Here is a 14544-nt window from a genome sequence, read left to right as displayed (position 1 = left end):
GGTTAGACTAAGCATACATCTGCCTTCTTTGGCCACAGGGCTTCTCTGACTTGGATAATGTGGGAACATTCTTTCTTGCACTATGCTCTCTGTGCTAAGTAATCTCAGTGATATTTGTTCAGTATTTCAGCAGAAATGGCAACATGTAAGTTGCCTCCACTTATCCAATTCAAATGTTGGAATGGTATATAATTTCTTAAATGAACATACTTTAGGAGACTATATACTAAGACAGGAGTTCTTTAAAAAGTCACTGGGGGTTAATTTAAAACTAAATAAATACGTAACTGTATTTCTTGTTGCTCAAATATTTGTGATCTTAAAAAGATACCAACATTGAATGACACCATAGAATAAACAACAGAAAATGTAAATGAGCTAGGTTCCCCCCCATATTGCCTCTTATATTACTCTTTGGAGCTGATACTATTCCTAGAGAGGGTGAGCAGATTCACCCTGGAGCCTTCTTTTTGGATGAAATTTGGTATTTGCGTAACATGCTAGGACTTTGATAGCCGGTCCTTGAGTAACTAAGTGGCAGCCATAGCAGACACTAGTATGTCCCAATAACATGGTTTCTTGTTTTCCCTCCACCCCACAGTGCGCCTCTCTGGATGGCAAATGCTCTATCAGCTGCGATGATGAGGTATGATGGCCTCCTGGCACTCTGTCTGCCCTGGCCACAGAGGGTGGGGATGACAGAGGGTGCTTTCTCACAGGAGGAAATGTCTCACAGAGCCAAGTCTAACAGATTGCTCTGGACCAATCTCTTAAAAACGCAAGGACATTTGCTTTGTTTCTTTTTTTTCCTCTCTTCCCCCAATCAGATAGTCTATGAAAGCTAGAGAAATGTGATTGAAATGTCCCAAGAACAGCACTATTGGGATTTTGGAATTTTATAGAAAACGATACAAATTACTGTCATTTGAAGCTCACATTACAACTCTCAAAGTTTTTTCCCCATGTGGTATCTCTTCATCTTTGTAACCACCCAGTGAAATGGATAGGAATGAATGTCCCATTTTGCAGTGGGGCAAACTGAGGATCATAGAAAATAAGGGACTTGCATAGTTTCATGTAATAAACAAGCTGAAAATCTAGGAGTTGAAAACTCAGAATGTGGCATTCTAGCATAGTGCCTCCTTCCTACAACCCCCTTTCCCTCCCGTTTTCCTTTCTCCTTATGTCTCTCCCTCTCTCTCAGTCTTGGGAGGAGGAATTTGAATCCCGCACATGAGCGATAGAAGAAAAAAGACGCACCACTGCTCTAAGTCCGTTTATCAGATTTAAGTTTTTACGGCATTCAGACCCATGTTCCTGCTACCCCGTATTTTGGATCCAGCAGATGTGTGGTAGGCTTTCACTTTGGCTCAGGTGGCCTTTCTGTGAGTCAGCCAAGCCATTAGTCAATACGTGAACTGGAACTTATAAATGATCACATACTTACTTCCTTCTGGTTACCACAAGGATGAAGGAAATCCTAATGAAACATAATTTCAACACAGAAAACATAGATTAGAAGTATATTTCCAAAGAGAAGGAAAAACAAATAGAGAAACATAAAAGGGAGTCCAGGATGAAGCTAAAACACAAAATCCTAGGTCCCCAAAGACCTGGCTGCCAGCTTAAAAAAAGAAAAAAAATCTTAGTTGCAGTATAAGTCACTATTGAAAGAGTACAAGCCAATCAGCTTTTCAACAAAAGCCCTACCTTTTCTGACAATCAGATTGGAAATAATTTTCCCTTAGGAAAGAGTGCCCTGTGATTTTTATGATCAATACCCCTTCAGTAAGTTTGAGGATGTCATTCATAGGATAGTCAAATGGCTTCAGACCTCTCCTCTGTCTGAGTCATTCATTGTCATATTGGGGCACTCAGCTCAAGACAATGCAGTTCAGTAGTAATACTGATTAATCAGTGTCACAAGGCCCTGTGTTAAGTCCTTCACTTGTACTAATTACTAATCCTAATTTATGGTAAAGGAACTGAGGACAGTGGGTTGGTTAGTTGGGTGACTGGATGGATGGTGTTTTGGATAGCTGGTTGGTTGATTGGTTGGTTACTAGTTGGTTGGTTGGTTTAATTGAAGATAAATAGTTGGTTAAACAATTTAATGAATAAAGCCAGAGGCAGTAATCTTCCTACAACCCACACTACCTCTGTGCATCCTCACAGATAAAAATAAGTGGAAATGGATCCACACTTAGAGCTAGAAGCATAAAATATATACTAGTCATTTGGTGACTGATTTCACAGGTGGTCTAGGTGGCTAAAGGTGCAGGCTATGGAGTTTGAATAACTTCAAATTGTGACTCTGACAGTAATAAGCTGAACCTCCTGTGCCTTAGTTTCTTCAACTATACAATGGGGGTAGAAACACCTACCTTACAGAGTAGTGGTGAAGATGAATGAGATAATATATGGAAACTATATGGTACAGCTCCTGGCAAATGGTAAACACTCCATAAACTATCAAACATAAACTCCATTAGCTATCAAACAAAAATGTCTGCAGACACATACTTCTTTTAGAGTAGTGGTTCACTTGAACCTAAAACCTCAGATAGCAATGGCATATACACTTTAGGCAATGACAGTTTCCCCTGGGCATTGTAAGCACAAGGTAGGATGCTTTCCTCACTACTAATGATCTCCTTTAGCAGCCATTGGGATGAACTCCCATTCAAATATCATTTTAAAGGTTGACATACTTTGAAAATTAAGCATGGAACTTTCTCAAGTTTCCGAACTTGATCTGATGCTCAAATGTCCTCATTTTGCACTTTGAAACTATCATTCATTTCCCATTTTGATTCTAAGTTTTGGCTTCAGGCAACCAGTTGACAAAGTTTTAAATGGAAAAGCCAGACCCCTTTCCATCTTTTCAGCAGACTCTTTCCATGTGTCATTCCCCCTTCATACGTTTTAATTAAGTCTTTGAGACCATGTACCTCCACTCCCCCAACTGCCCTCAAGTGATCAGGTCCTCATTAAAAACAGCTGTGGGGGCTCATTAAGTTCACATGTTTCTGGCTTCTCTTGTACTGAAGACCTGGCCCAGCTCCTACAGATTTATCAGACACGCTTTGCCTTGGACCCTCTCCAGCTCCTCTGCTCCCCCCAACAATGGACTTTCTGGGCCTTGGCAAGAATGCCCTGGGATGATGGGTGGAGTTGGAGTGACCAGATGTCTTCCTGGCTTGTAGAGATACATCTTTGGTTGGCCCAGGCAGTGCCTGAGCCTTGTGACTGGAGGGCCTGGCCATGAGCCTGACTGAGAACCTTAAGGAGCTCCATTCTACCCATGGTTAATGTTAACTTAAGAGCGTGAGAGGAAGCATCTCATCCACTCACTCACTCATTCCTTCAACACATTAACTGAACCCTTCTTACATGCCCGGTACCTCTGACCCCTGGGAAGTCACTGGGAAGCAGAGTCTGAAATGGCCCATGTCCTCCAGGAGCTAACTGGTTAGCAGGGAAAATAAGCATTTGTGATTATCAACCTTGAGAAGAGCTGTGAATTAAAGTAACATGGGGTTGGGCAGGGCAGGCTTCCCTCAGGAGACAACAATTAAGTCAACTAAAAATGGAGAAGGAGATGACATTTAAGAAAATGTCTGAACATGAGCACAGCTCTCCAGGCAAAGAGTACCACATGCAGGTGCTGTGATGGCCGAGGGCTATTGTCTATGGAGTCGTGTTTGGTGTTCAGGTGGAAGGGGAGAAGGAAGGCACGCCCACCTTTGGCCTCAGTCTGACCCATGAGCACTGTCTTCTCACACCTCTCACTCTCTTCTCCCACTCACCTCTCCAACAGCCACCATCTCCTGATGAGAGCACCAGTATTTTGCAAAGAGTGGAGGAGAGAACTTTCTTTCCTACTAAGGCATTTGAAGGAGGTGTGAGAGCATTGAGTGGATGAAAACTCATATTCAGATTCAGCTACCACCTCACTTACTCCAACTAAACAGAGATTAATAATCATGACTAGACTTTGTAAGGCCTTGTAGCATTTCCTCTGGAATTTGAAAGTATGACACAGCTGGAAGAAGAGCTAGATTCAAGTATCCAGGTACTTCCCTCTCTGGGGCCACCCAGCCCAGCCAGTGAGAGGGTTGAGGGTCATTGGAAAAGCTATTGAGAACAAGGAAACAAGTGAATCCTACCTCCAAAATGACCACTTTGCAATACATTTTTCTAAAGACAGGTACGGTTGAACCTTGAATAACGTGGGGCATAGAGGCTCCCACTCTCTGCACACTTGAAAAATCCGCGTATAGCTTGTAGTCAGCCCTCCTACACAAGTTCCTCTGTATGCAGTATTCCGTATCCACAGGTTCAGCCAACTGGCTATCATGTAGTACTGTAGCATTTACTATTGAAAAACATCTCATTGTAGGTGGACATACGCAGTTCAAACCCATATTGTTTAAGTGTCAACTGTATTTTGATCTGATATTTGACCTATGTTGAAAAGATACATCAAGTGATGTGGAGTAAGGGTCAGTCTGTTCTACAAATGAAGTATTATGGAGCAGAGGGGAGACCTGGAGAAAAGGTACTAAGAAATGGCATGTTTGTGCATCCAAGTTGCAGAGACTCAGCCCCACCCTCAGATGTAAGAACCCAGGCTTCTCCCTTTCTCTCTCTCCACAAATGAAAACAACTGGCAGTACAATACTGGGCTAACTGAAACAAAAGGCATCCCCTTGAAACGGAAGGCAGAACAAAAAGCAGTGCAGCTCAGCCGACTCGCCTCCACAATCTCTTACTATGAGCTATGCAGCAACTTCCCTTTCTGAAAAACTCAGTTTGCAGCATTAGGATAGTTACAAAGAGGGCACATAGTAGGTGGCTGATAAACATCATTTGCTGAATAGACATAAGCACAAGTTCTTTAGGGACTCATTATGTGCCTTGACCTGTGCTCAGCACTTTGCACTCCCTCCTGCTTAATCTTCTCTTCAACTCTAGGAAATAGTCTGTCTCCATCATTCAGATAAGGAAACCGAGACTGGGAGTGTTAAAAGACTTTACTCAAGGTCATACTGATAGCAAATGTCAAAGTCTCTGATTTTCAAGCTAGTATCTTCGCCTCAGGGCTAACCCACCTTCCAGTTAATGCAAGCTCCAGTGCTGTGTTTGTCACCCCAAGTACCCTTCCTCCCCAGCTTTCCTTACTGTGACTGTCCAATTCCTGTGGCCTGTTTTGGGGCTCTGACTTCAGTTATCTACCCGGTCTGCCTTTGTGACCTAGAACTGGACTTCTCAGAGCAATATGGAGTCATTAGACAGTTGAAGAAAGATGTCTTTTTCTTTTCTTTTTTTTTTTTAAGGCAACTTCTCTTACCCTCTCTGTCTTTATCTCTGCATTTTTCAAACAACTTCGTCTAGATGTCTCGTCCAAGGTGGCTGTAGAATGGATGCTTACAATATCTGTCAAAACTTAGAGCTCCTGGTTTCCTCAAGCCCTTCAGCCTGTCCATCTACCCTTGGGACAGGGTGATGGGCAGACACCTTCTGAGACATTTGGCTTAATTTGGGGCAAAAGTAGCATAGTGAGAGAAAGCTGAAAAAAAAATCTCCATTTCCTCTTACAGCAGGGTGGGGGTGGGGGAATATGCAGAAGGCAGTTGAATATTCTTTATTGTAAAGAGACAGAGAGAAAACAGTTGGTCAGACTGAAATCTGGCTAATTCTGTTCTGACTGTTTGATAACCCAATACTTTGCTCACCTAACTCTGGTAGGCTTACTTCACTCCACCGTACTTCCCAGTAATTTAATCCAAGGGGTTGTCATGGAGGTCTGCTTAGGAAGTCATTGTGACAGAATTTACCTAACATAACAGTATTGCCTATAATGAAAATTAAATGACATCTTTCAGATTAAGGGACCCAGGTCTACAACGGTGACACGGCATCCTCGCTTCTGACCTGATTTTCTCAGTAATTTGTAAATCACAATGTTGGCAGTATCTGTTTTTCATTTGACAGAGTGGCCACGTCTTTTTCTCATCAGTGTAACCTTGAAATTCCAACTTACCCACAAACAAGTACAGTACTGTCTCTTCTCTGCCACCAAGTTCCTGTCATGGAATCCTAACTTAATTGGGAAAAAGTGAATTTTAAAAATGTTAAATGGAAGCATGGTCCAAGAAGTAAGTGCCAGCTGCTACTCAGTATATAAGAAGTAACTGCTATTCCCCAGCCCGTGCCCAGGAGAGCTTACCCACTCTGCTGGAGAAGAATGTGACACACCTTTGGAGGAATTGGAAGCTTAAGTGTATAGTCCTTGAGAGCCTTGACCAGCCCTCCTATTCCTCTTCCCATAAACAACTGGGAGGAGGTAGACTGAACTGACCAAAATGAGTAGCCCATTAAGTGTATTTTTAGATTCTAGCCTATAATGGGCTTTTATTTTTCTTCCATCGATTGTTCCTTAGCAAGTGATGGGGCAGTACAGAAAATCCCCCTTGGCTGTTTCTGGCTAAATCTCTTGGTTTCAGGTATTAACTTTAGAATTGTGTGTTTGGAGAGCCCAGGAACCTACAATTGGGGGGTCAACACCACTTGACTAAACTGCTGCAAAACACCAATCATGTTGTTTTTGCTTGTTTTTAGCCATAATAATAACCCCCAGGCACCTGGTGCATTGACTGATCTGGCTGATTTTTCTGTCATTTGTTATAACATGTGGTAGATGAGATCTGTCCTTAGCTATACGTATGCTAAGGAGTTGCTTTTTTTTCAAACAAGAAAAGCCTTCCATGAACAGGCAAGACCCTGGGACCCTAACTATGTCATGTCACTGGGAAGGTGGAGGGAGTTGGCCAGTAGACGGAGTGTGGGCTTTGGAGTCACAAAGTACTGGATTCATGTCCTGCTTGCTTCACTGTATGGCCTTGAGGAAGCTAACGTGGATGAGCCTCAGTTTCTCCTCTTGGAAGAAGATAATCCCTACTTGACAGTGTGACAGCAGTGTGTGAGTTGGTGTCCTCCTATAGCTGCCTCCTTCTCCTCCTCAGCTTGGTTTTCCAAGTTATAAGTTAAAACAGCCTTCTCCCCTTCTCCAGAACTCTTACCTCTGTTCTTTTCACACCAGAAGAGGTGGGAACTCACCTGAGAAGTGAGTCTCCTAATGTCCAGTTTGACCTAGATTCCACCCAGTGCCAGCCATTATAAGGAGCACAGAGGTCCTCATTTCTAAGAAATGAGGGTAGGGAAAGAAGCAAACATTTACAGCAAATAATGAAGCATTTCCTCGAAGCTTTGTCTCTAAATAAAGTGGAAATGGTGAAAATACATTTGTTTTATTTAACAGACTTAAGTGATAATTGTAGTCATATTCTAATTCTACAAGCAAACAAATACATTTAGTTGGGTTTGGGAGTAAGGAGTATAATTCCTGATAAAATTATGAAAATCACAATATAGAATCCTTCACTTTGTATTTGATTTTCTCAGAATGATCACAAGGATCATATATAGTAGAGTTTGATCATTTTCCCCAGGAGCTTCTCTTAGTCCCTTGCTTTTGAAATGATTCTCTCTGGAAGCATCTTTCATGTTATCTGTGGTGATTTTTTCTTTCTTCGTTACCTCTGGCAGATCCTTATGTGCTTTGTGTGTGATTGGAGCTGATCTCCAGCATCACTTTCATAGACTTCATAAAGTCTCTTTCCCAAGATTTTCAGTTGATTTTATAATCTATTTGCTTTATACTTGCCTTGTATTATCTAATATTTACAACATTAGACAGAGATACTGACCAAAGATACAGGTCTAATAGCAAGAGAACTAATTGGCTCTGGATGTTTGAGTGGGAACTAATTTTAAAATTAGGGATAGAGGATGAGTTCTGATGGCTTTGGATTCTCTGTGCATCTGTAAGGATTTGGAGAGTTAACATTTAAATATGAAGTCCACTGCTATACTCAACATGTATTTATTGATTGAGTGGAGGTTAACCTCCCTTTACATTAGGGTCTATATCTACAAAATGACAATCATGACATTCAAATAAACAAGTGTATAGATTTTTCTAATATGACCCAATATAGTCTGGGTTAAAAATCATTGGGGTACTAGTGTGATCGAAAAAAAAATACTGCTATCCAAGAGAACTTTCTACAGTGATAGAAGTGTTCAAAAGTATAATCATTAGCTACAGCTAGTGCAGAGCACTTGAAATGCAGCTAGTGTGACTAAGGAACTGAATTTTTTATTTTATTTAATTTTAATTAACTTAAATTTAAATCTGCATGTAGCTTGTGGCTGCCATACTGGACAGCACAGCTCTGTGAGATTGTTTTCATAATGCTATATCCTAAAAAAGGAGAAAGTTTGCCAAGACTCCCACCAAGGCCAAAGTAGTGTCCATGCAGCTAAGAGCTTCTTTAAATAGTAAAATTATGACCAGGGTACCCAAGTCATTCATCTGGCCCCTGTGGATAACTAAAGGAAACAGCCAACTTTTTTTCTAAAAGGTGCTAGCAGAGCTTTTAATTTTCTCCTGATTCTCCACCATTGCCTACTAATAAAGAATGACTGTTTCTGACCAACTTACTACTGTACTTCTATGGCTGACTAAGATCAACTCCGTTGGATAGGTAAATGTCCCAGAAAACTCCAGCCCTGTGGTGGCCTGGAGCTAGGGGAATTTAGCTCAGGGTAAAGATATGTTACAAATTAAATGTTGCAGTCAGTATGTAAAGCTGCAATAAATAGAAACTGAGTTACATCAAGGACAGAATTAAACCTTAAGTTTAAACTCCACAGCACTGTAATTAAAACTTAGCCTGTAGCAAATCATTCACTTGAGATTGAAGTAGTGTGGGGGAAGCAGAGGTTTGGGTTTACCTTGCTACAATTTATAAGTCTGAGCTACCAAAAGCTAACAGCCCTGCCCCCAAATCCAGCTCCCAATTAAAAACACAGTTTGAAAACCTTTAGGAGGCCTGAGGGGCCCCTTTAACAGAAGTCTGCCCCTTCCCCCCTGCCTAAGTCTATGAACAAATTAAAAAATATTACCTGGTCCCCTGATGGTCTTCTGAGCTGACACGGTGTTTTCATTAATACATCATTAGAGTAATGGCATTGTGCTGGCGTTTTGCTTTCAAAACAGCCTGCACTTCAGCCACTGTGAATACAAACTCGGGGGCCTCTGAACACTTTGTTCCTGGGAAATATTATTCAGGTCATATACATTTTAAAAAGGGAAGACAAACTGTAATGAATAATTTTTAAATGTATATTCTTTTTATCCTAATCTGGGATGTTCGAGGCTTGCTCAGTGTTTTATTTTTGTTTGTTAGTTTTGCAGAGTAAATGCTGGGGTTAGCTTAACCATGGCCTCAACTCTTAGAGCCAGCAGGCATTTCCAATTCCCCCAAAACATCCTTAAATAAGTTTCTCCCGGGTTGGAAATACGTCATTTCGTGTAAAATCAGTCTGAGGACCCAAAGTTGAAACTGTGGTGTTTTTATTTTCTAGACTGTGAACTGTTACCTCATAGACAATAATGGATTTATTCTGGTGTCTGAAGACTACACACAGGTGAGTGAGAAATTTCTCCCAACTCAAAGTAAGGATCTTAGAATGTGCTTGGGTCAAGGGGAGCAAATTATGGTGCTGAAACTTTGAGACAATTATCTGTATTTAAGAGATTATAAAACCTTATTTTCATTCCTCTAAGAATGTCACAGCCTACTTCTCAGCAGGCCCCAAAGAGTTTTTACCTCTGGGGAGGAGGTGGGCAGTGGTGCTGGTGCAGAGCTCAGGGTCTGCTCTCTCACTCATAAAATGTTCAATTTATAGACCTTTTTGCTTCAAGCGTGGAGATGCCTAAAGAGTTTGGGCGATTTTAAAGAGGTTTCCTACTTTTAGTATTTTGATATTTTATCTATCTGTCTATCTATAATTTATATATACACACATATATATGTATATATGTCAATATAATTTTTATGGCTTTCTTTCTGGTTTTTACTTTTGAAAAAGTTATCTGAGTTTAAGAATTAACTTGGATTCTCAACGCAGAGGGACAAGGACCCACAGATAGATGAAGAATGTTTTTCATTTGATCGAGCTGTGTGCATTGTGGGAGAAGGAGGGAAATATGACAAGAAACCAAGCAAGGGTGCTGAGCACAGAAAGCTCCACTGTATTTGGAAATCAAAATAAGAGTTAAAATTGATAGCATTGCAAAAGAGAAACAAAGATTTCTCCTGTAAAATTTGGTACATGAAAACTTTTTCTGCAATTAGAAATGAAATTAGCATATTAAAAGAATGTCAAATACAGACAAGTTCAGCAGTGTGGGGTAGTAAAGTAATACTGGAGGCAGAGGCAAATGGTTTCTGGGGCGAGCTCTCTTCCTTAACTTGTTTTGGGGTCTTGGGCACATCACTTGGGCTCCCTGAGAGGAGAAGGATTGACTACAGATGGGTTCTTTTATCTCTGATATTTGCAGATACTAGCATTTTATAATGAAGTTCCATTTAAATCATTTAAAATGTTTTAATAGTCAACAGTGCAATAGGTCCATTAATGCCTAATAAGTTAGTTAATTGTCCTTAAGTGTGGCTCCTTAGGGTCTAAGCTCACTGGCTTGTTAATTTGTGAACACTGGCTTCAGGTAACGTGTGGAGCTGTGCTTCAGTTTCCCCTCTTCTCTATGAGAATGTTGTGGGATTTTAAATGCACCTTTGGTGGGTTACAGTTACATGATTGAGACTCAGACTGCCCACACACAGTCTCCTGAGATCCTGGACATCACTGGGATATTAGACAGTTGATGGACATTAGATAGGAAGGATGAGCCCATGAAACAAAGCCAGTCTCTGGGAGCAAGAATGGTCATAGGCCTATGTAATGTGCCTATGTGTCTGGAAGAAGAAACACTGAGACACTCAGGAACCCAAATTAATCCCCTCTGAGGAGGAGCTCTGTTGTCCTGCATTAATCATGGAGGGCTGAGATGGGAACCTGGTCCTGGGTGAAGAAGGACATGGTGAATGTCTTCCAGTGCTGAGTCTTGGTCTAGCCAACGAAGTGAACCACTGAAATAAGGACCCTTCCCAAGCCTGTTGCCTACTTTACCTCTGGGTAGAATAGTCCAGGGAGCCTGCCAGCCTGCATTGCCTCAGCTTGTTTGATGTCTGATTTCCTGTACCCCAATTAGGGTAATTCTTCATCTCACAACCAGTTCCACTGATACTAGCATATTTACACACAGGAAATGCACATGTCTTTGCTCCCAGCAGCACAGCGGCGCAGCAGCACATACCCATAGGGTTTGCCAAAGTTCAAATGTCCCTGGAGTGAAAAAGGCAATGTTCAATATTCAGTCAGTGAAATGTCATTTCTTTCTTTCCTCCCCTATTTTCTGACTTTTTAGCGAAGTCTATATGTGCCTTTCTGCCTGAAAACTCCCAGGAGCGTGGTTGAGGTCACTCTGTTGTAATGGAATTGAGATTTAATTAATACAAAACCTGTGGAATTTGTATAATTTGGGCCCACCCACCTATCCCCTACATAAGCGATAAATGTTTAGAGCATCAGCGGTAGAGATGCGAGTTCTCTGCTGGTCTACACTAGCTCATTCCAGGGTGTTGGCAGAGGAAGGCTATTGCTCCAAGCTCTGTTCCACTGTACTGGATACACCCTCCCCCTTGGGACACTTATGATAGTGCTCCAGGAGTCTGGAGGGATGCCCGAGATGTTCACCCTTCATTCCACTGTTCAGAGTTTGCAAATCTTGGCCAGCACCAAGAACTAGACTTGCAGAAGCATCAGCCTGGTGCCGGGGAAGGACTGTTGCCCCAAAGACAGCTCCAGAGTTGGGGTCGACCATTGGAAGTTGGATTGGCTGAACCTTCTTTTCAAGGGGCTGGACAGCTTCATTCCTGGTCAACATATTAACTGCCTGTGGACAAAATGAGAATGTTCCCCAGAAAGTGATTTAGAGAAAGAACATAATCTCTGCCATAGGAAGGTTGTAGGGTCCATGAAGAAGACCGCTGTATTTCCCTAAACGGGTCATTCAGGGATTATAAACAGTTCTTTTTATTACTGCCTAGGAAGCCTTTTCACAGCCTGTTTCTGTCTGTATGAAGTAGTGTTTTAATCACAAGGGATTGAGTACAGATTAATGCCCACTCCCTCCATGCAAGACCAATGCTGTGTGGGTGCACGTGCGCGTGAGCCTGCACTCACCTGTGTGCTCATGTGTATGCACACGTGTGCATGTGCGTTTTAATTCCAGCACTCAGCATGTGTTATGCAATGCCACCCTCACCAGCCACCCTCCCCCTGCCCCTGTCATATATTTGGAACATTCACATCTGCTAGCTAGTTCACTCTGTAATCCCATAACTTCTCATGACCATTAAGACCTTTCCCACTTTTATGTAACAGTAGTCCTGAAGACCTGCTTTTTGCCTCTGTCAGCTCCAGGACGCAGTCTGTGTCCGTTTTTATTCTCCGGTGTTTGGGCACATTATTTATCTACACTTCCTCACAGGTCTTCTTTTCTTCCCCACAGACTGGAGACTTTTTTGGTGAGGTGGAGGGAGCTGTGATGAACAAATTGTTAACAATGGGCTCCTTTAAAAGGTAAGGATTTTATGGTCCCTTGCGTGCCCCCCCCGAGAAAGTGCCTAAATAAAATAAAACAAACCAAGGTCAAATAAAGCAAGCCCAGACTTGACCCCATGGCTGGTTTGTACTTGTGTTCATGCTCCAGAAGATCTCCTGAAATTTGATGCCTCTTGCATGAGTGTTAAGAGTCTCAGAAACTCAGCTCACAATGCGGTCCCTGTTCCCTTAGCAGAGCATTTATTAGAGGCCAGTACTGAAGTCAGCCTGCACTGGGACGTGATTATTTGTCTCAAGCAAATGAGTGCAAGGAAGTAGGAAACATTTTCACCTGGTCAAGAAAGAGGAGTGTGTCTTGTCTCACACTGACCAACTGGGAAAGCTTGCTAGGAATCTGGAACTCAGGGATAGGAAGTGACATTGAGACTCATTAATACAATTTTTTGGAAAATCAAGTAAAAGTTCTCAAAACCTGCCCCCAGATGGAGGTAAGTTTAAGTCTGCTGTAGAAGACAACCCAGAGGGTGTCATATTGGTGGCAGGGACCACTCAACTGGGTTGTGAGAGCTCTTATTGACCCTAAGTGACGCTTGTATAGGATGATTTCCTCATGCCCTGTATCTCTCATGAGCAGGCCAGCTATGCTCTTGAGAACACCAAAGCCAGTGGGAAAAGCCATGACTATGAAATCAGGATGCCAGTAATGTACCCCCAGGAGTCAATCTGTCTCCCTTTCCTTGGCCTCCCTGGAAGAAAGGTGGCCTTTGAAGTGGTGCTTTCCTGGACATATTTGTTGCTGTTAAATGTATAATAGCAGGAAATACAAGGATGGACCTCAGCTCACCTGTAAGAACTGTTGCCTGCGAGAAAGACAACCTCCCAGTTTATTAATCCCTTGTAGCTGAATGGCCAGGAAATGTTAGCTCAGGAAATTGGACTTCTAAGCCAGTCAACAAGACCAACTGAATGCTGTGCTGAAAGCAGGGAATTCAAAAATGATGACCCAGTTTTTGAGATTCCGTAGCTTGTTTGTGCCAGAAAGAGGGAAACAAGAAATGATGTAAAGAAAATGGCATAACTCCAGCACTTTTGCAATCTGTGACACACTTGCTCTCGGTCTGAGTGTTCACTCCTGCTCAATTCTCACTTTAAAATTCAAGTACATTTTTGTTTTCCCCTTTTTTTTTTGCCAGGAGTCATTGTACACAAGCTTAAAAACTCTGCTTGGAGTAGGGCTTGGGTTGCTCTGGAGTTTTCCATGGCTTCTTAAAGCTTCCCAGGGCAGCTTCTGGATTGTCTCTCATCCAGGACACCACTGTTTTTTTTGGTATCTTTATGTGGATATGTACATTTGTATTGTGTTAGCTTGTTTTCAACTTCATTGGGTAGGGGGAGACAAAAGAGGAAGAATAATCACACATGTGTTTCTCATTTGAAAGCATATTTTTCAACTTTTTTTAACAAAATTACTCTTTTCCCTCCTTCCTTTTGGATATTCCTTTCAAACTGGTGGGAGAAAGAGAAAGGTTGTAGTGGAATGTTAAATTCCTAGACTTCTTAATGTGGATGAAGTATGGTTGACATGAATTTAGAACTTTCTTTTACTACAAGGGTAGCTGACATATTTGAGAAAAGGGAAGGGCTGGGACTCTACTCAATTTTAGCAGCAACTGCTGTCATCTGGGAATTAGTTGACAAACCCCCTGGGCATATGTGAAAGGCCCCCACACTGGCCAGGACAACAATGAGATTTTGGGTTTTGAAGTCGGATGGATTGGGTTCAAATTCAGGCTCTGACATTTGCTAGCTGCATAACTTAGAGTAGTCATGTTGCCTCCCCAAGCTTTGGTTTCTTTATGTGGAAAATGAAGATGATAATAATAATTACTTGCAAAGGTTGCTGTCAGAGTTAATGAGATAATAATAAGCATAAAATTCTCACAT

The 14544-nt window shown here is 41.9% G+C and overlaps 1 protein-coding gene across 1 annotated transcript in view; it reads left to right on the top strand.

Moving 5' to 3' along the window:
- The window catches only part of CACNA2D3 (calcium voltage-gated channel auxiliary subunit alpha2delta 3), a 776451-nt gene that overhangs the window by 699951 nt on the left and 61956 nt on the right, over window positions 1–14544 (top strand). The window contains exons 29-31 of the mRNA XM_074344645.1: window positions 602–646; window positions 9496–9558; window positions 12548–12618. Coding sequence (XP_074200746.1) covers window positions 602–646; window positions 9496–9558; window positions 12548–12618 — 179 coding nt within the window. The remainder of the gene's footprint in view (window positions 1–601; window positions 647–9495; window positions 9559–12547; window positions 12619–14544) is intronic.

The sequence above is a fragment of the Camelus bactrianus genome, chromosome 17 (genome assembly GCF_048773025.1).
Source record: "Camelus bactrianus isolate YW-2024 breed Bactrian camel chromosome 17, ASM4877302v1, whole genome shotgun sequence".
NCBI classification, from domain to species: Eukaryota; Metazoa; Chordata; class Mammalia; order Artiodactyla; family Camelidae; genus Camelus; species Camelus bactrianus.
The sequence above is the reverse complement of the archived record's forward strand: the minus strand, read 5'-3'. Positions and strand labels throughout refer to the sequence as shown.